Here is a 22,386-nt window from a genome sequence, read left to right on the forward strand (position 1 = left end):
AACATCAAAAAACGTCATAGTATAGTAAGGCATAAAAACCTCAACAAATGTTATACTATAGTAAGACAAAAACAAAATAAACATCATATTATAGAAATACATGAAAAGTAATAATATAATAAGCCATAAAAACGTTGTGAAATGCCATAGTATAATAAATCATAAAAACGTCAAAAAAAAGTCATAGTGTAGTAAGGTATGAAAATGACATTGTTTATTGAGGCATCAAAAAGTCAAAAAATGTAATAGCATAATAAGGTATAAAAACTTCAAAAAATGTCATAGTGTAGTAAGGCATTAAAATGTCAAAACAAAACATATTATAGTAAGCCATTGAACTGAGTCAACTGATTACATAAGAAGCTTGCATCAGCAGATAAAGAGTGCTTATCACTGATTACTTAACTCTCAACCAGTCTTACATGAAAATCTAACCCATGGTACAAACCTTCAAGGCATTTTAAAAGGTTGGTAACTACTTAGTTTTAATTGAGCACGTTTTTGAATATATAAAATCATAACAAAGCATGTGTTTGTGTCACATTCATGTGCATGGACACGTTTCCTCTCAGAAGGACTGAGTCTAAGCTGGTTCTATTTTTTCTCTATAATATTATCTGTAAACATGGAGGTAAATCAAACAAACTGATACTTTTACTCTGAGTGAAAACTTCCTCTTTCTCCTCCAGCAGCTGCCAGCTGTCGTGACAGTCCCTCAATCCACCGGCCTGAGACGCTTTGTGGCAAACATTTCTGCTGAGCGAAGCCTTACTGGTAGATTGCGGAAGATGCACCAATATAACTTTTACATGTAACATGTAGCTCCTGTTGTGGTTTGCAAAATCCTAGTTCAGTCTTTACAGGAAGAAAGTAAGACTCAAAAATAAAAGCCTGGGTTGATGCAAATTTACTGTCATTAAAAATCCAGATTAAAGAAGAAATAAGTGACCTTACAATTCTAACATTTGTTGGGATTGTTGTTTGGGGGGTAAGTGGCTTGAGGAAAGGTCAGGTGTCTGTTGTGATGAGAGTTTCTTGTCCTTTCTGTTCTCAGGAGCTGCAGACTGCTCAGCCACAGAGAGAAAAACTATTGTTAATACAGGAAGTGTTGATATCAGCCGCCTCTTCCTTTCTGCGTGTTAGTATTTGGTGGATGAGGACTCGTTTCAGTGCCTCCAGCCCCTGACAGGTTTCCTCACTGCTTCAGTTTCGGGGTTTACAAGACGGTAAGTCTTTTGATTTATTTTCTAAGAAGTTTTTAGTTGTTTGAGCTTCGTTCAGTGTCGCTCCACTCTGCTCTACGGTCCAGTGAACTTTGCCTTACTAAAATCGGAACCTTCTTAGCTCTTCAAGACGTTATCAGTTACAATCAGAAATGACTTCTGTACTTGCACAGGAAGCTCTGCTGCATGAATCAGCCTCATTAAACCAGATCAGTGTAAATCAACATGTTAAACCCAATTTTACTTTTTGTAAAATCTGAATAAAACTCTGCAGGTTTTAGCCTGATTCAAAACCAACACTGTTCTCAGTCCTCGAGTCTTTAACACAGTAAAAAATAAAACGTTTTTTTTCCGAAATGTTTGGGGAAAATTTAAATTCTCAAACCGACTGTTTTGTTTTTCAGATTTCTCTATTAGCATAAAAATATAATATAATATATATTATGAATTACTGCTTTTTTCACTTCTTCTCTAATGATCTCAGTCCTTTTTTAAATTGACATTAAATTTTTGAAGGGATCATTTTTGTTATAACTCAGTGCTGTATATTGTGGTTCAATAGAAGTGTTACCTTTCATGTTTATTTGTGACTCGTGATGACAGCCTCTATGTTCTGAAATGAAACTGTACTCACACCACGTTCACAGTTAGACCACATCTAACAGGACAGTTTTAAACATCCCTACTCTTTGCTTTAGAGGTTTCACTGAAGGGTTTGAAAGTGCAGCCTGAAATCCCCCGAGCAGGCCGGTGTGCCAGGTTGAGGTCAACAAAAGCAGAAGTTGAGAGTCAGGGCACCTCGACTCTGGAAGCAGGAGGCGAGAGTCAACGCTTCAATCATTTTCAAACCCTTTTAAAAACACTTATTTTATATATACAGACTGCATCACTTAAGTTTGTGTTATCTTTACACAGCTGCTCAGTACTTTTTCAGTAGTGGCTGTAATAAGATTTGTAATTGTAATAAATGAGTGGAAAATATTTTTAAGGGATGTTGATTAGATTTGAGTTAAAGAAATATTTTTTTTATTTTAAAGATTTGTCACATCCAGATTGAAATTCTGACTTGCACAAGTGCAGATCTTGTCTGTGACGTCACAGTTCTTGACAAACACCTGCGATTGTGATTGTGACTGGGAGTGGCAGTGATGGGTTTGAAATGGTGAAATTGCCAGAATTTGTAAACACCCAAAATCTGTCTTCTACCATCACTTCTCTTTCTACCACCTTAAAATCATCCAGTTATCCTCCATTTCTTCCCTTAAATACCTTCATACAGTAAGACTGCTGTCCATAACAACATAAGCAACAGCTGTCTGAACTGAGCTGTCAGTGTTACTGAGGGTGATAATCATGAGCCTTTAGACTTTGACTTTTGACTTCTAAAGGCCTGAAAGTTGTTTAAGGATCTTAATCAGGAGGAATTACAGCGGAAATGATAAAACTTCCTGCACACGTCAACAGACAGAAAGATAGGACGACATGTGAGTCAGTTCTTTCTGTCACTGGGTAAAATCAGGAATCACTCAGAGCTGTTCACTCACTCACTCACTCTCCTCCTCAGCAGATGGGAACCTGCAGGGGCATGTCCTCCTCTGTCTGCAGGTCCGGGTACGTCAGCTGGTGCGTGGACTCACTCGCAGAGTCACTAACACCTGACGCCACAGCTCCGACAGCTAAAGGTAAGATCCACCACGCTGTCAGAACAGGTGTACCAAGCTCTGATGAAACCTTTAGGGATTAAGGATCTATTATTCATATAACCCTCAAATTTAATATTAAATATAGTTCTGTAATTTCTCATTTCATTCTCACTATTCCAAACATGTAACATGATCACATAGTTTGAGCTTATCTTCTAGTATAATGGTGTTAACTTACTTCTCTTATCTATTCTGTGCAACTGTTATTATTGGAATCAATACAGTGAATCTTATATTTTATCTAACAAGTCTTTATTTGTCATTTTTCCTGTATATTCTGTATTTTCTCCTCTTTAATAAGAAGTCATTTGCTGTTAATGTAAACTCAACCCTTCCTCCATCTTTACGTTATCTTAATAACCTGAGTACAATGTTCATTCCCACGGCTCCAGATCCATCATTTACGTCACACTCTCCCCTCTGCTGCTTTCACTTTCTCTTCTCAACCACTTACACTGTTTTCATTCACTAATTAATGGCTGTAGCTTTTCTCTCACTGTTAAACTGCTGTCCATGTTTCACATTAAAAGCCCACCTGTTCCTTGTAGGCTTTTAATTTGAAATACGTATTGATGAGGTAAACCATGTCCTCCTCTGTCTCCCTCCTCTGTTTTAGTGTCTTCCTCTCCAGGACAAAGTTCTCACTCAAAGCATCAGTCAGCTGGTTCAGGATCGATCCCGCTCCTCCTCCTGTCACCACCAGAACCCACATGTTCCCGTCAACCTCCACAGACAACTTCTACAGAGAGGACACAAAAGAAAAACAAGGCCTTCATATGTTCCCATCCCTCCCGGTTAAACGCTCACTCCAGCTCTGCTTCGCACAACACTGACAAAGCCACTAACAGTCACAGTGAAGAGGGTGAGGATGATGAGAGTGAGGAAGGCCGAAGGAGGGGGGACGACCCGTCTCTTCTGCACCCAGAGGTCGAGAGGATGCTCCTCCCCAAGAGCAGTCCGGTCATCTCCAGACGCCACAGGCCCGTCTCCTGGCACGGAGGGGAGACCGACACGTCTGATCCTTCAAGGTAACGAACCACAGAGCAGCCGGAGTGACGAGCGAACAGGACACACACCACAGTCACACGTGGAGCTTCAGATCAGGGTTGAGTTGATAAATCTGGAAGAGAGTCAAGACGAGGGTGCAAACCAAATATTAATAAACCGGGAGGGAATCTTGATTTTAAAAAAAAGTGAAAACTATGTAACATATAACATGTGAAATAATAATATGCACACATTACAGTAATATCACTATGAAAAGCGAGAGATAATAGATATAGAAAAGAATACCATGATAGAGCATATAATGTAAAAAAGGACTAATAATAGTAGTAATATAGTATTATTATGTAGTGATATAATGCAGTGTAATTTATTACTACTCTTTTTACTATTACTCCAATAATAATAATAATAATAATAATAATAATAATAATAGTAATGATAATAATAATAATAATAATAATAATAATAGTAATAATAATGATAACAACAATAATAATAATAATAATAATAATTATAGTAGTAACAATAACAATAATGATAATAACAATAATAATAACAATAACAACAACAGTCTTTGATATGTATATGTACTGTATGTAAAACCTCATTAGGGCTTCTTTAACATATTTTAAACTTCAGGTTACCATAGCAACGCTATTGATCCTTCATGCATTTCGAGTTATGTCTTGAACTTTAACGTGATTAAAGCATCTTTTGGAACATTACTGTGTGAAGTGGATGCTGATGGGACAGTGAGGACTGGGGCAGGCTGCTGTGATGTCACCACTGGATGGCGCCACAGGGAGGGATTTTTAAAACCACTAGATTACATAGTGTTAGTGTGTACAGTGTATATGTGTCCACTGACCTGTTGTCACAGTGAAGGTCCAGATTAAGGTCTTTACATGTTACCGTGGTAACCTGACTTCCCCTTTAACCAGAGTTTACTGTCCCTGACTTTCAGTCTAAATGTCCTGAGAGTTGTGGTGCAGAGGAAACAGGAAATGAATGTTAGTTTTATTGTTTTTATTTTATCTTATTTTATTTCAATAGATTATAATACTTTAAATATACAATGTAGTTTTTGTTGCTTTCAGTGTTAAAGCCATTTTCACTGTCACCAAACCGACTTTAAATTCCTTATCTGCTGTTTCAGCTGCTGTCACTGTTTACATACCAGCTGACAGTAAAGTCTGAATGTATGGTCAGTAATAAGGAATAAAATACAAATACATCAATACAAAAAACTACACAGGTTAACAAGTGTCACCGGATTCACCAGCGAGTGGAAGAAACCAGAAACCAGGAGACGCCATGGTAACAGGCCAATCAGCCAATTGAAAGGCCAATATCGGACTTTACACTGACTTTACAGCAGAGAAATCACCAAAACAACAGATCACAGCAAATTTGAAATTATCTACAGTGACATACTTCAACCATCTCTGACAGACGCTCTTATCTGAATATACTCTTCAGCTTGAACCGCTTTGAGGGTTTCATCTACATCTGACATGAAAACAATTCACATTTTTTCACAGTGTTATGTTTGGGAAATTTTCAATGTAGGTAAGTTCAGTCAGATTTTCAGAAAGAAAGAAAAAGTTTAATTAGCTCGATTGCTGCTATGGATTTATTTCTCTTAAACCTGTGATAACAGATTTTACAAGCTGTGAGCAGTACTCCCTCTCTTTTAGCTCTGTTTGGTCTTGAATATTTGAAGTACTTTCATCATCTCTGTTTATATGACTAAAGTGAAACTTTGCTTCTTCCAGCCTGGACTCTCCGTCTCCTGCTGCTGCTTCACTGTCTCAGGATCAGCGTGGACGCCCGACAGTCGCCAGTTTGGAGGATCTGGGGTCCAAACCCAGTTCCGGTCAGCAGCGCTCATCCCCGCTCCAGGAGGACAAGAAGCAGCGCTGCGTCTCAGTCTCTTCAAATCTGAACAACTTCCTGATCTCTCTGTTCCACCTGCCCTTCACTGGACAGCAGGGATTGGCCGAGGAGAACAAAGGCCGGCGACTGACCGGCTGTGACGCCACTCACACACCAGGTAGAATACGATTACATATTGCAGGTGTAGCTACCTCGTGTTTACATGCACAGAATACACCTGCTGTAACTGAAGTGAGCCGCAGTTTATTCCCAATAAAACTCTCAGTTAAGGACAAACTCATGGAGATGTCCTTTGCCTCCATAATCCGTTAGCTGCAGAGCTTATCTAATATAACTATATTTATAAAACTGCAAATATGAAACTTTTTTAAGTACTGCAATATAAAAATAAATGTTCAGTATCACAGGTATTCTTTTGTGTTTATGTGCATGTGCATGTGCATGTGTGTGTGTGTGTCAGGACTTTCTACCTCAGCTGCACACAGCAAACAGAGGCATCACAGTGGTATCCCAGAATTCACTGATATCTTCAAGACCAGTTGTGAGCTGGAAAAGGTCCGTGACCAACTTTTAGTTCAGTTTCTTTTCGGTAGTTTTAAAACATTATTCGTGTAAAAATATCAAATGTGAGTGAAAATATACACCAGGTAAATATCAAAATTTAAATTTAAATGAACTACGAAGGCTTCTTGGCTCACGATGAAAATATGGAAATGACATTGGTGGTTAAAAACTGTGAATGACCGTGTGTGCAGGAAAACGCTCACTTCATCGTGGTGGACATGGTGCTGGAGGTGCTGGAAGGCGTGAAGTGGACTCTGAGCTCTGAGCGACGGACGTCCACGACGGACACACGGCGACACACGGACTGCGACATGTCCACACGCACGGGCACGAGCTCTGCAGAGGACAGTCCTGCACGTGAACACACACAGAGGCGTACAGCACACGGACTCACACAGAGCTGCGAACAAGGAAGCGATGAGTTATCACACAGAAACACACACTCTTCTCATTACGTACACACCAACCAACGCACACAGGAGGAGGAGGAGGAGGACACAGGGAACGATGAGGCTGAGCATCAACCAAAGACGCCCTCTGTCATCTCCTCTGACAGTGGATTTGAAGGTAAAATGATGTAATATATAACATGTATCATGTATTTTCTTCTTCCTTGAATTGCTCCACACATGAATACAACACTCCTGAATATCATATTGTGTGTTTTAATGTCAGACTGCGGAGTGGACGCGGCACTGACACTGAAAGACTCTCTCACAAAGTAAGAAAAACAAACTTAAATGCTCCACCCAAAATCTTATGTGTTTGTTCTGATTTTGTGATTTTTTTTTTTCCTCCCATAATGCAGTGCAGAGTGGCTGGCCCAGCAGCTGGTGCTGGAGTTCAGGAGGAGCTGGCTTCCTTCCCACAAGCCTCAGCGTGGACGTCAAAGCCTCCGCACGTCGCTTCAGGAGGTGAGAACGTGGACGACAGCCGCAGGGACAAATATTAAAAAAAATGTCTGACAGATGAAGGTGGCTGATGGTTCGTTTGTTCCCTCCGAGCTGTTAAAGCCACAAAGACGTGTTTTATTTCACCTCAGTTTGTGATTATGTGGGACTCCAAGATGGAAGCACATAAACCACTTCCTGGTTTGCTTCCACATTGCGTGAGGCTCAGCCTGTCGGGACGACACGACACACATAAAAACTGCTTCTCTAGGCTCTTTGAAAGTTTCACTGATATAAAACATACAAAGAGAAGTAACTGAACTCGCTTGCTGTTACACATAATGGAGGTCTGGGGGTTTCCTGTCGTATCCGGCCCCAGGGAGCAGAAGTTTTATTGGACTTTAAGTTTTATTCACATAATATCACTCAATGGAAACACAGAACATTCGCAATGATGTTTTGTCAACTTTTAAAAAAAAAATCTCTTCTATGTTTCGCAAAACTGCGATGGAAACGTGGCTAGTGTTTCCCGCGGTCCTACACAGCAGCTAGCAGCACAGCGCTATGATGTAATATAAAGTGGGCGTAACTAAGTATTGCAGCATGCAGACGGATCCTTTAGAAAATTAGTTTGGGCCACAGGAGATTCATTAGTTGCAGTACTGCAGTTGACCACTGAGGCAGGGCTGGAGTCCAGCTTTCTTAATACATCCACGGTGAATCAATCACTCCATCTCCTCCCTGCCACCTCTAAAAATCGAGCTTCTGTGATGGCAATGTCAGTTTGTAAAACACTTTTACCAAAAGTGAGAAATCTCTAGAAAAATCTGACAAACTACCATGAACTTCATCCCGAGCATTCCTGGTCCCCAGAGGAAGAACCTCCGAGACTTTGATTCCCTGACTTTCAGACCTGTTTAATATTTTCTAATTTTACTTTCTGGCCCCTGTTTGTCTGCTGTTGCCACGAGACACAGTCCTGAACTGTCAGGCCGTAAACTGTCTCCCCTCTCCTCTCTGTTGTCGCAAGCTGCCAGGTGCAGGAAGTGTCGCTGAGAGCGGCGGCAGACTGACCGAGGAGATCAGACTCAGGACCAGGATGAGAGGATCCCTGAACTGGGCGCCTCCTCGCTTCCAGATCATCTTCACCGTTCAGCCGACACTCAGGTCTTCATCACATCTCATACAAAAAACTATATATATATAAATAAAAGAAACAAACCAGCAGAGAAAAGTCTGACTGTGTTTCTGTTTCCTCCTCCAGACGCAGTGAGGTAGTGGCCTTACAACACTTCCTGTGTGCAGGCTGCGGGACGGAGGTGGAGCCCAGTGAGTACTGGTGTTAAAGATAATCCCAGTTAAACTGTTGACTCCACAGGAGGCCGAGCCAGACAAGTAGAACATGTTTCTACTAACAGAACATAAAGACAAAAAGAGAACGAGACTTCCTCCAAACCGCTAAAGAAGTAAAATTTAAATTAAATAGAATTAAAAGAACTGAAATTACTGGATGCAGACCTGGAAATGCTTGAATTTAATGTACTGTTGTTTTTTTTATCATTTATTCAGCTACATTCAGCATCAATGTGCTGGACATCATGATAGGTTCAGGAGAAAACAGGAAATAATTACAGTTTTCCTTTAGATCGCTGAGTGGTAACGTGACGTTGAAACGAAAAAGGAAATAAAAACAGAAATTTTTATATTAAAATGATAAATAACAAATGACCACAGTAAAAAACTTGAATGCAAAAGCTAAAAATGATGAATGTATAAATAATGTGTAAAATATAAAAGCACTTAGTCTTGTTGTTGTTCCAATGATTTCTGATGGTCGTGGTGAAAGTTGGTGCAGTTGTTCCGTCAGTGTTCATTGCAGTATTTTGTGATTGGACCACTGAGGGGCGCTGAAGTCAGACAACACACAGCAGCAGCTCATTAAAACACAAGCAGTAATTTAAAAGGAAAGTTTCTATTTTTTTTATTGCCTGTCCTCTTGAGATTATTTACATTTTAAGACACAGGAAGCAGATGATAATCACCACAGCTACGAGCTAATAAACTCTCTCTGCCACCAGGGTACATCAAGAAGCTGCGGTACTGTGATTACCTTGGCCGGTATGTGGAATAATTTACTGTTATCAATACAACAATATATCAATATAACATTACGCTATATATTAAATGAATACAACATTTTCCACTTATATTTTTTAGATAATCAATATTAATGTGACTTTGGCAGGTATTTCTGTGACTGCTGCCACAGCGGCTCTGAAGCTGTGATTCCTGGTCGAGTTCTGTCCGGCTGGGACTTCAGCAGGTACAAGAATGATTAGATTTCAACTCCTGATAATATTAATATCTGTCACTGATGTCTTCTAATATCATTATTGATACTAATACAGTAATAAACATGGTAAATATTAATACAGCTGCTGTTTAATACAACTCTCAAAAACCTTTTGGTAACAGGTTTTTACCAATGTTGGTTAATTCATCACTGATGAGTCAATCAACAGGAAATGAATTGGAAGCAGTTTTGATGATTAATTGATATGAGCCATTTGCATCGTTGGTGCTATTATTAATAAAACATCAGGCTGAGCTCAGTGGGAGAAGGAACACAGACACACTTTGACCCTTGATCAAATAATATTGATGTTCATGTTGCAGATATCCTGTGAGCGACTTCTCCAAACAGCTGCTGGACTCAGTTTGGCATCAGCCTCTGTTTGACCTGAGCTGCGTTGGAAAGATGCTCTGCAGCCGAGCGAAGGAGCTGGACAAGTTCAGGGTGAGTTCAAGACCAAATCATTGTCACTGAGCATTAGTTAAAGTTGCACACCACCACTGATTTGTTGTCAATAACTTGTGTAAAGAGCCAGTAAAATATTGTTGAACTCACTTTTAAGTTTACGTAAATTTCCTTCCGTCCTTCTTTGTTTGCGTCTTTCCTTCAGGAGCTGCAGGAGCAGCTGCTGGGCATCATGAAGCTGCTGAAAGCCTGCAGATTATCTGGAAGGTAGACACAATATTTCACTTTCTGTCAACACTCAATGTCACTGTTTACTGCAGACAATCTTATGAACTTAACTCAACTTTTTCCACATTAAGATCATATTCTAATCATAATTTAAAGCTGCTCCAGTGTAAAGGTCTGTGTCCATGTGTAGTGTGATTATAGATCAGCTCTAGCTTCTATATTAATACTGTGAAAGTATCAAAGCCTCAGTCCACAGAGAAATGCACACAGCCTGTATTCAGAAACTGAGCCTTAAAACCAGCCGTCAGGACTTCTGGAACTTTGTGATGTCACAACAAAGCAGTCACCAAGCCCCGCCCACCTGGACCCACCATCCAAACCTTGCAGGATTTGGTTTTTCTGATTTTTTACCTGAAATCTGCTATATTTTTATTGGATCACTCAGAAAACAGTCAGCCAATCAGAAGAGAGGCTCAGAGCCTCCTCTCTTCTGATTGGCTCACCGACCTGTTGTTACTAGAGCTCCAGAGAGAAGCCTGAGAGAGGAGATGTAAAACTTTTTGAAACCACAAATATATCTTCTTATGAATAAACACTTCAAATAAAACACAGAAGAAGAAAATATGGAGCTTTAATAAAGCCACAGTGTGAAGGATTTGAAAATATCTTTGTCTGGCACCATCCAGTGGCAGTATCAGAAAAGACACAGCAGCAATGCATGCTGATGTATTACAAACAAAAACCTACTCCAGCTAAATAATTAAAAAGATGTTCTTACTTACACACACTTACACTGTACTTACACAACATTTATTACAGCATGTCACGGTGCGAGTAAAGCTGGACCCAAACGCAGCCAACACAGGGGAATGAGGTGCCAACATGTTTAATAACTGAAGAACTTACAAAACGGGTGAAACAACAGAACAGGAAAGCACGAGGGCGCACAAGGAACAACAAGCGGAGACGCAGGACGCAGGGGATACCGCAGCTGCTAGAACAGGCAACATGAACAGATCGAGGACAAACCAGACACGAACAGACGAACCGACACAGACAAAGGGGAGCACAAAGACTATATAGACACATGAGAGGCAAGGGTGATTGAACACAGGTGAAACACATGAGGGCGGGGCAGACAATCACCACACAGAGAAACAGGACCAAGACAGGAAGTAAAACACTGAGACACAAAAGGAAACCAACTACAAAATAAAACAGGAAGTGACAAAAGTCCAAAAAAACTCAAACAAAAAGTGTCTGCCATTGCAAACCATGACAGCAGCGTTACATTTATGGCTTAGTTTGCTTGCTTTTTAAAATGTGGAAAATGTCCATTGCAGTTTCCCACAGTCTGAGGTGACGTCAGAACTAAACACTCAACTTCAAATGCAGTTTTCAACCCAGAAAAACACCCTGCAGCCGAAGTCCCACAGACAGGACATTTGTCATGAGGAGAAAACTGTGTTAATGTGACTGTGTTCTGTGCTCGTGTCTCAGTGTGATGACTGAGTTTGAGCAGCTTCCTGCTCACCTGATCTTCGAGCAGCCGCCCCTCTTCTCCATGGACGACCTGTTGCGGGTGAAGAAGGGTCAGCTCGTGGCGCAGGCGAAAGCGGTGCTGCACGCCGCCATCAGCCATGTTGAAAACTGTGAGGTCAGTCTGAAGCACTGTGGGATTATTATTATTAATTTTTAAATCTGGAAAATACACATGCATCTCATTATTGTTCGTGCTATGAAATACTGAATGTCTGCAGATATTTTGAAGGATTCTCATATTCGTATTCTCAATTTGTTCTCTGTTCACTCCTGAACACCAACCTCAGGGTAAAAACTTTTAGAAAGATGCCCCCACACACTCACAACTGCACCTGGAGGGGATAAATATTTATGCAAATTAGTATTTTTTAATCTTATAACTGTAAATAAGCTCAATCACTTTGTACAGATCTGTTTCCAGGCAGATCAACATCAGTTTTAACAGTATTAAATATTTCACGAGATAAAACCCATTCGAATAAAGAGACTTCAGGACAAGGGAACAGGAAGTGCTAAATTTGCAGCTAATGTCCAGGTTTTCTGACTCGTTCCTGCAGAACTCTATTCTGACCATTTTTTCCTGCTTCTTTCTCCCAGCTTTGTCTGGCCCGAGGTTTCATCTGTGAGTTCTGCCGAGACAGAGACATCATCTTCCCCTTCCAGCGAGACATATGTCGGCGCTGTCCAGGTGAGCTCTGACGAAGGCTGATTAAATTAGACTTGCAGGATTTGAGATTATATATATACAAATAACAAAATAAGTCGTTTTCTAACATGACTTTAGTTTTCTGGAGTTGGCAAGTTTGCAACAGCAAGAGTTTCCAATTGTTGGTTTTCATACGATGCACAAATACCATATGAGCGTTAAGAGAGTGACTGGTTGCTGTAATAATGTCTCCTAACATGATTAATGAAGCAAGTATCTTACAAATTATTAGTGTTTTTTTTGGTACAAAATGACCTCTATTTTCCCCCGATGTACATATTTGCTATTGTATATGTATATGATATCGTATAAAGGTTGCCTCTCTCTTCACAGTGTGCAAGGCCTGCTTTCACAAACACTGCTTTGTGGAGAAGAGGTGTCCGAAATGTGCACGGATCCAGTCACGGAAAAAAAGCACAGACAGATCCATGAAGTGCGACAAGTGATCGGCTGCAGCTCAGGGACACGATGGTCCATTACTCTACTTTAACTTTACCACTGCTTCACATAAAACACTGTTGCACTGCACGTGACATGTAAATGAATTTATATGTCTTATCGCTTATATTGTCAAACACGTCATGTTTCCTGTGGAAATAAAATTGGTATGAGAGTGATTCTTATTCGGTGTATTTATGTGTCTGTGGGGTGTTTCCCAGTGTGAGTAACAACTGGTGGACTGGTTTAACTGGCAGTGGTGGAAAAACTTGCAGATACAAGGTCGACTGAGGCGGCTGAGCATCTTATTTCAAGATCTCCATGGAAACACAAGTCTGCATTTGAATATACAGCAATGCTACTGGTTAGCAGGTAAAAAATAATAATATTTTGACTTATATAGGAGCAATGTGACCAAGGAGTGTTCATGTGACATAAGCCACAATTAAACATCCTCCGTGCTACTACACAACAACTGCAGCAGCCATTAAAGACGATAATATGTAAAAAATACAATGTATAAAATATTATCCAATAATACAAAGTTAGTGTGAATGATGCAACGGACTTAATGAGCACAACTAAAATTAGGTGCAACAACTGATGTCTCCATAGACCAGTGTTTGTTGATGAAAATGACCATCTACTGTGCATTTCCTTTGAAATTTGCCTGTGTACTGTGGCAATCAGCAGACCTATAACACACACACACACACACACACACACACACACACACACACACACACACACACACACACACACACACAATTAGGCCCTCTGAGATTTCATTTGCCTCTCTGAGAGCTGAGCAGCCCATTAGCTGCTCCTAATGGCCGTGAGCTGAACCTCTCCCGACAGGAAGCTCGTTCACACCTGCGCGGCTGAGTGTCACATGACGACATCTCAGCGTCTGAGGTGTCGCTGCAATCAGAGGTGTTAATAAACACACCATGCAACACATCAACATGTGATGCAATCGTTGCTGAAACATCATGGGTTTTTTTTCCAGTTGATATAATGTCTGTTGTGACATTGAATTTGTTTAATCAATTAATATATATTTTAATACTAGCGATAGATCAAATTACCATGTGTAAAGTGAGAGGGGGGCGCTGGCTCTACAGCGGCCCTCAGCTCCACAGACGGTTTCACTGTCTTTTTACTCAGTTCACTCTCAGACATCTGTGTTCAAGCTTTAAAAAACCGACTGTACCAAACACTTTGGTGCTTCATTTAGCAGCTAAAGCGCCAAATAATTAATTTTCTTAGCAGTAGTTAGTGCAGCTACTTCAAGGGGAGTTCAAATCTACACAGTATATGACAGCCGCTATCTTCAGACCCATGATTCAAGAAGGAAAAACTCACATCAAAAGCCATTGAACAGGGTAAAAGAAAGCGGTGGAACCTCAGGAAGAGCAACTAGGTTTTCATTTAAAAACAAGATTTTAAAACGCAGACGATATCACCCAGATGATCTCCGTCTGTTTTAGCTCCACATCAGAAACGATCTCCATCCAAACAGTCACACCTGAAAACGCCTGTCCCAGTTTTCCCTGGATTGCTCTTTTTTGCGCGACTGTCCAGGAAAATGAATATTCTTTCCCAAGACAAGAATTGTCCCGTTTTTTTGTGAACAGGAACTTCTAATTTAGAATTTCATGGTTTCCAATAAAAACCTCGTTTGGTTCTTCCTACTGCTGTTCTGTTTTCTTCCTGGTTATGTCCAATCCTGTGTCCGTGAAATGGCCGATGCCTATGCTTTTATTTGATTGGTAACAGAAACACAGGAGTTTACCTTATTACCTAGTAACCGCCATGTGCAGCCACTTCATTCACCATGACTGTGCGACAACACGGTTGATGATGCTTTTGTTTCCTTCCCGGCAGCTTCACACACCCACCAACCTCCTCATCCTCTGATCTCTGGCCGTCTCAGGCTTCATGGTGGACCTTGTTCTACCCCTGGTTTAGAAAAGCTGTTGAACTCGTTGTCACTCTGCAGATCCTGCAGCCTGACTCCTGTGCATAAGCACCACACACTCTTTGTAGGTAATACTCCAGTTTCACATAAGATTTAAATTCACAGTTATTCATTTTTTTTTCACGAGAATCCATTTTCTTTGTGACAGGAAACATTTCGACTCAGCAGAAAACAAGCGCAACTACAGCTTTCTATTTCTGTGACTGTTTCTGGTCCAAGCGTCTTTCATCATCTTCGATTTTTGTCCATTTTGCAAAGAGATTATTGACGTGCTCGGATCCTGTTTCAGAAGAGAATGTACATAATTCACATGTTTCACATTTCTTCTCTTTATGGCACAATTGTTTTTGCCACTTTGTCCCAGTCACACTCATAAGCAGGTTATTTTAAAACGTGTTTATTTAGAAGAAATCAGATGCACCACTGTTGTTCATATACATAAACAGTGGATATCAAAGGTCACATAAACTTGATGTTTCACATGCAATTCAAAATTATTCTTCATGGGCCATATTAAGTGCTATTCATTAAATTTCATATAGCACGACAATCTGCTCTATAGTGACATTTAGGATATAATAAAACACGACACATTCTTGATGCTTCAAAAGAAAAAATAATTTTAAGTGGTCAACAAAAAACATTAAGACAATAACTGCATTGTTAAAAGTCAAGAATAAAAAAAGTAAAACTACATTAACAGTCAGCGTGGTTGGAGTGAAAGTGATGAAGATGATGAAAGTGTGTTACGTCAGAGTCCAACACAGACCTTCCCTGACGGATGGAGGGAGGGGTGAAGGCAGAAACAGATAAGTGTGTTGTATGACAGAGAGCTGCCAGAGCTGCAGCTTCTCCTCTCCTCCTCTCCTCTGGTGATGGAGACTCACGACGGAGCAGACTTCTGTTTTCCAGAGCTCAACACCTCCTGCAGGAAGCCGATGCCTCCTTGGTCCGACGCGTTGCTCCTGAATATTCTGCTGTCGTCTGTGTCTGTGCTCACTGTCGCTCTCAACCTGCTCGTCATCATCTCGATCTCACACTTCAGGCAGAGATTCATTTGATTAATTAATGACCTTAAGGAAGTGATTTTAACTGATGTGGTAGATCAGAAAATGATTGCATTGGAAGATACTAATTTAAAACTCTGTTGTCATGTAGCTATGAGGCCTTGTTGGTATAATGATGTATTTCTTTTCCCTCCAGGCAGCTCCACACTCCCACTAACATCCTCCTCCTCTCTCTGGCTGTCTCAGACTTTCTCGTGGGTCTCCTGCTGATGCCGGGAGAAATCCTCCTGAACACAGTCTGCTGGTATCGCGATGATCTGATGTGTTCCCTGTGTAACTGTGTGTCCTTCATCATTACCTCTACTTCAGTAGGAGACATGGTGCTCATATCAGTCGACCGTTATGTAGCTATTTGTGACCCTCTGCATTACACCACCAGAGTCACTGAGAGAAGAGTTAAACTCTGTGTTTGTCTGTGTTGGTTCTGTTCTGTTCTCTACAACAGTCTCATAGTAAAGGATGACCTGACTCATCCAGACAGACATAACTCCTGTTATGGAGAATGTGTGATTGTCATTGATCATACTGCAGGAGCTGTTGACCTTGTTTTGACCTTTGTTCTTCCCATCACTGTCATCATAGTTCTGTACATGAGAGTGTTTGTGGTGGCTGTGTCTCAGGCTCGTGCCATGCGCTCTCACATTACAGCTGTCACACTGCAGCGTTCAGTGGCTGTAACCACAAAGAAATCTGAGTTGAAAGCGGCCAGGACTCTTGGTGTTCTTGTAGTTGTGTTTCTAATGTGTTTCTGCCCACATTATATTGCTGTTCTTGCAGGAGATGACTTGCTCAATAGCTCATCTTCAGCCTGTGTGCTCTATATCATCTATTTTAACTCCTGTCTAAACCCTATAATCTACGCCTTGTTCTACCCCTGGTTTAGAAAAGTTATCAAACTGGTTGTCACTCTGCAGATTCTGCAGCCTGGCTCCCGTGAGGCCAACGTACTGTAGAGAAGCTGTGGAGTGACTGAGATGACACCTGCTCTATGAACACAGTAATGAATGAATATGTTCATGTTGTATTGTGAATGAATTATCAAATACAGGAAGTAAAAATATGTTTTTATTTTCTATAAATTGCATTTGAACTAAAACTGAAAGACCTGTATCACACATTCAGCTTTTATTTGAAACGAATGGTTTTGTGAAGGTTGACAAAGATGACGATGTCCCATCCTGCTCATTTATAAATCAAATATGTATACAGTCACCTGCCGCCTTGATCAGAGTCAGAAGTTTATTTGCAGGTTTAATTAAAACAAGTGCTGGCCCTGTGTGTTGAAACATAGAACTAGCATAATAAAACTTTAAAAACCTAAAGGCACAATCGAAAGAAAGATACATAAAACAGATAAAACCAAAAACCAAAAACACAGGACTGGCCTTGAATATATCTCTCAGAAATTGGACTTTATCAGATCTTTCAAATATCTGTCTTATATCAGCTAAAGCTGTAACAATTTTAATTTAAGCTCTTGTACTCAGGGCCAGACTGGGACAAAATAGTGGCCCGCAAATTTGTCCCTGATCTCCGAACAAAGCGTTGGTCAGAGGGTCTGCGTCTTCGGAGACCTTGATTACAACAAATAAATGATAGCGTATGGACTGTGTTTGTACCATGTAATAGGTTTACTGAAGAGTTTGGAGACATTCCCAACTAGAGAAAGGGTAAAAATAAAGCAGGGTTTGCCTTCAGCCCCCAAATCACTAAATCCACCCCTGGTCGAGCGGTAGCAACAGTCGCTGTAGTAACAGGCTAATTTCAACTAGCCAGTAGCTGCAGCAGGTTTATTTATCAATTTAGTGGTTTTTGTGCATATGCTGAATATTTTATATGATTCTGGATAAACAGGGATGTAATCTGAAATTAGTCTGAGTGGCGGAGACAGACAACCACAAGGCGGTAATTTTAGTTATCCATGGTTTAGATTTTATTTATTTATTTATTTTCTGATTGACCAACTAGTTAAATACAGTGAACCTGCATTTACTGTAGTTCTGATAAACAAAAGAACAATAAAACTACTTCTAATCCAAAAGGGCATGGTACCCAAGAGAGCCAAAGTTGTGATTCATCAAAGTCCAACAGAGACCCAGAGAGACGGGGTGAGGGGTGAAGGCAGAAACAAATAAATGTGTTGTATGACAAAGCTTTAGACAGAGAGCTGCAGCTTCTCCACTCCTCCTCTCCCCGATGGAGAGCCAGGATGGAGCAGACCTCTGCTTTCCTCTGCAACACCTCCTGCAGGGAGCCGGCACCTCGTTGGTCCAAAGCGTCGGTCCTGAATATTCTGCTGTCCTTCGTCTCTCTGCTCACTGTCGCTCTAAACCTGCTCGTCATCATCTCAATCTCCCACTTCAGGTAGAAATGAATTCCTCTGCAGAACCTGCAATATCCTAGTTTAAGAAATATGAACACTTTTACAAGAATTGAATTTGTACTAATTAATGTTGCACCATGGAATGAGACCAACTTTCTACTAATGATATTCTTTCATGACCTTATTTCATGGTGATCTGATGTGTTCCCTGTATATTTATGTGACCATCATCATTACCTCTACTTCAACAGGAGACGTTGTCAAAGGTTAGGGTTAGCGTGTTGTTGACTGGGTCTAACCTAGCATAACGTAGCACAGTGCGGCTAAGCACAGGACTGTGTAACCAGTGTACATGTATTCATTTTGTTAATGTACCCACTGAGATTTAGGCTACATGATGTCTGTTAAGGTTATTGGTTAGCCACACCGTTAAGTTGATCGCAGTTTGCTCCAATTTCTTCAACTTTTTATTTATATATATATATATATATATATATATATCAACAACCATACAACTGACTGTTGTATGATGGCTATAAAGTTTACACTTGATCTTGCAGTTTCAGTGTAAGTGCACCACATTTATGCCCTGTGGCGAAAGCAACACACACACATTGCAGTGGCGGCAGGTTCAGTCCTCTGCCAGTGTCTCCACATGATGCATTCAGCCACAGTGCTGTTTCGTGGTCATCCCAGTCAGTAAAACAGGAATGGATGGTAAAGATGTCTCATGAATAAATTGCGTTAAAGTTCCTCTACAGACCTGTTTTAACCTATGTAAAAACACTTTGCTATGTTTAATATTTTCTTTAACATGGTTCTCTAACAGAAAAAAAGTGGAGAAAAAAAAGAGGAAAACTGGGGCTAGAAGAACATCCACGCTAACTTCCTCGTTGAGAAATTCTGGATCAGGCTTTTTGCCCCGCCCACCACCGCTGCTTGTACTAGGTTGACTGGAGTATCAAGATTTTTAGCAGCGGAAACGTCAGACGTCAGGAGTTTATTGAGGAGTGAGGAGTTTAAATATTGAACGATTAGCATAGTTAGCATGTTTTATTTGTTTATGTTGTTTGTTAGCTTGTAACTGGGAGTGGCTGAGAGTGTTAGTGGTTGTGCTACGGCAGACTCTCGCTTGCAGTACTGATAAGGTGTCTGGTTTATTTTGACCAACCCCCATCCCCCTAAATTGGCAGGATTGGTTCCTTGCGCTGCTGGCTTTGTGTGAGTAGTGGCTGCTGACATTGCTGAACTGCTATGGAGAAGCATCCATGTTGACACCAATTGTGTTGTTCCCAATGTGATTCTATCTCTCTACATAGAGTTTCCAGGCTACTTGAATGTCGGCTTTCTTTTTCATTTTTTCTTATTTATTTTTGAGATCAAGTGCCACTAAAATGCCACTGTCTCCACATGCAGCTGCTAAAATGGTTAAAAATTATATTTTAATTAAACTTTCATTTATTTGTAAATTAATTGAATATATTCACAGATATATTTTTTTATTTGTGGAATTTGTTTGTGTAATGGCAAGATATTTTTTGTAAGTTTACAAATGTATTGTTTGTAGGACGGTTTTTTATATTTACAGATCACACATTTACTCACGGATTGTCGATCTGTTCACACAAATATTGAGACAAATCTCACTTCATGAAACTCTTGCTATCTGGACCAGTTTTCATGAGACTGTCATTGGTTCCCTGCAGTTCAAGGTGGAAACACTCAGTCATGGTGTTGACTGATCATGATATATCTTGTATTATATTAAAAACATCAAATTGATGTTAACAAGGTTTAAAACTTGATTTTCATCAGAGGGGGTCTTTAACTTGTTCAAACTATGATAAGGATTGGGGGGCTTTTGATGGCTTGCGTTGTGCATTAAAGGGATCAAGTGTAATGTTAAATAATTTTGAAAAACAATCTGTGTTATACTAGTTTTTCCTGAAGCTTTTATGTTGTCTGTGAATGCCGTTTATTTTTTAACTGCAGTTGAAGGGTGTAACAATGCGAGCACATGCTGAGCTGGAGTTTGGACTGAGACTTACAGGATATTGTTCAATAAAAAAGAATTAAAGAAATAAAATGAATCACGAATCAATCTACGAAAGCTATAAGATATACATACATTTATTGGGGATACTTTGGGGGTGCTATGGCCATTTTTGTTGGTCCTCCATCCAAAGGTGTCTCAGTACAAAGGGACATATGGACAATGGTAGAGAATAAACAGAGGAGGATAGGAGAGACAATGAGACGCTGGCCTTCTGGGAAAGTGATGAAGATGATGTGATGTACAGAGACAGGGAGGAGGGGACAAATCTAGTGAATGTGGGAGAGGTGAAGCAGTTATATGACTCAGTTTTGTTCAGAAAGCTTCCAGAGCTGCAGCTCTCTGAAGATGGAGGTTGAGGTCGGAGCAGAGCTCTGCTTTCCACTACTCCTCAACACCTCCTGCAGGAAGCCTGCCTCTCCTTGGCCTGAAGCTGTGCTCCTTCACATTGTACTGTCCTCCATCTCTCTCCTCACTGTCGCTCTCAACCTGCTCGTCATCGTCTCAATCTCCCACTTCAGGCAGACAAACCTTTCAGCTGAACAGCTTCTGTAGATGTACAAGGAGAATGATCTTAGAGCTTGTTGCACCTTGGCACTAGACTTATATCCTACCTTGGTGACAGTTTTGTATTGTAGTTTAAATTGACTACACTTTAGTATACTATGTTTTAATGATGTATTTCTTTTCCCTCCAGGCAGCTCCACACTCCCACTAACATCCTCCTCCTCTCTCTGGCTGTCTCAGACTTTCTCGTGGGTCTCCTGCTGATGCCAGTTTTCCAAGCTGCACTCCATGGTTAATACAGGTGAATAAGGAGGTCAACATCGTTGACAACATGGTTTTTCATCTTGTGCCATTTCAACCTTTTGATTTATTTACAAAGTCTAACGAGCTTCCGCGAACATGATGTGGTGTGCTTCGCCAACCAACAAGGGGGCTACAGATGTTTGGCTACAAGCTATTAGCGCAATTGTTAGCGTTACTGAATTGATGCTGCTTACGCATGGCGCTCGGAAGGCGTGCCCCTTCCTGTCTATGGACCTTGAGAATGGGCAGTTCCATAGTAGGCATGGGATTGCGCGTCCTGAGGATAGAGAACGGAGGTATTGTGGCGGCTGGTGCAAGGAGGCTCATCTTGTTTGTAGTTTTTTGAAGGTCATTCAGATTGAGGCCTTTACTTTTGTACCACTGGCGGGTCGCTTCGCTTCATATTCGATATTGGTAGTTAGCTGTCAGTTAAAGGCAGTGGCCAACTTAGCATGGTTAATCACTTGTATTCAGAATTACGGCGTGCATCTCCCTTTGTCAAGCTGGAGGGATAGGTGGATGCGCTTCTTTATCCTTGCTAAGGGTATCACAGCTTTTCTTTCATGAAAGGTGAGGTTGCGAAGCGGTGGCGTCTTAAGATTGCGGCACAGCGGTGCTGAACCTTAAACGCTGTTAGCCTGTTGCTGCCTTCAGATTTCGTGTCAGTGTTCTTCCTTATAGCTGATCCCTCTGTAGCGGGGTCGATGAATGAGTGCGAACGTATAGGAACGTTGTGGTTCTAAGCGTGTAACTAGCAAAATTTACGTCTTTGTTGTAGACCTCCTTCTCGGCTGGGTAAGTTCCCTGTCAGATAAGTTCTTTACCCATTCTGTCTGTCTTTGTGATGTTGGTTCGCCCTCTGTTCTTGTTTGGGTTTTCCTGCTTTGTTACCTGAGTTAAATTTGACTTGTGTTGGAGATTGCAGAATTTCTTTCTTTGCCTTTCTTTGCCCTTGGTGTGTTGGGCTAGTTCGGGCTCTCGTATGGCCCAACACAGGAGGGCAAACCTTCAGGCCTTGTCTCAGCTGTCTACTCCCACCTAAAAGGAAAAGGCACACTCCTTTGAAGACAGCAATGTCAAAATCTTGGACAGGGAGGACAGATGGTTTGAAAGGGGAGTCAAGGAAGCCATCTATGTAAAAGTGGAGAGGCCATCGCTAAAACAGGGGATGGTGGTCTGCGACACCACCTATCCCC

The 22,386-nt window shown here is 40.9% G+C and overlaps 2 protein-coding genes and 1 pseudogene across 2 annotated transcripts; all 3 read left to right on the plus strand.

Annotated features, from left to right (window-relative positions):
* Window positions 1–1,150: 1,150 nt before the first annotated feature.
* rubcnl (RUN and cysteine rich domain containing beclin 1 interacting protein like) lies at window positions 1,151–13,125 on the plus strand. The gene is made up of 17 exons (XM_022767299.1): window positions 1,151–1,226; window positions 2,791–2,905; window positions 3,543–3,954; window positions 5,710–5,987; window positions 6,291–6,385; window positions 6,586–6,961; window positions 7,070–7,115; window positions 7,203–7,308; window positions 8,315–8,451; window positions 8,549–8,613; window positions 9,363–9,402; window positions 9,530–9,607; window positions 9,961–10,081; window positions 10,248–10,309; window positions 11,771–11,927; window positions 12,410–12,500; window positions 12,852–13,125. The coding sequence occupies exons 2-17, from the start codon at window positions 2,791–2,793 to the stop codon at window positions 12,962–12,964; spliced, it is 2,292 nt and encodes a 763-aa protein (XP_022623020.1). The 5' UTR covers window positions 1,151–1,226; the 3' UTR covers window positions 12,965–13,125.
* Window positions 13,126–14,045: 920 nt separating this feature from the next.
* On the plus strand, window positions 14,046–16,957 carry LOC111237967 (trace amine-associated receptor 13c-like). Its single transcript, XM_022767300.1, has 3 exons — window positions 14,046–14,101; window positions 15,767–15,982; window positions 16,141–16,957. The coding sequence occupies exons 1-3, from the start codon at window positions 14,046–14,048 to the stop codon at window positions 16,955–16,957; spliced, it is 1,089 nt and encodes a 362-aa protein (XP_022623021.1).
* A 3,771-nt stretch (window positions 16,958–20,728) lies between these two features.
* The window catches only part of LOC111237968, a 7,997-nt pseudogene continuing 6,339 nt past the window's right edge, over window positions 20,729–22,386 (plus strand).

The sequence above is a fragment of the Seriola dumerili genome, unplaced genomic scaffold (genome assembly GCF_002260705.1).
Source record: "Seriola dumerili isolate Sdu_G_001 unplaced genomic scaffold, Sdu_1.0 BDQW01001125.1, whole genome shotgun sequence".
NCBI lineage: Eukaryota > Metazoa > Chordata > Actinopteri > Carangiformes > Carangidae > Seriola > Seriola dumerili.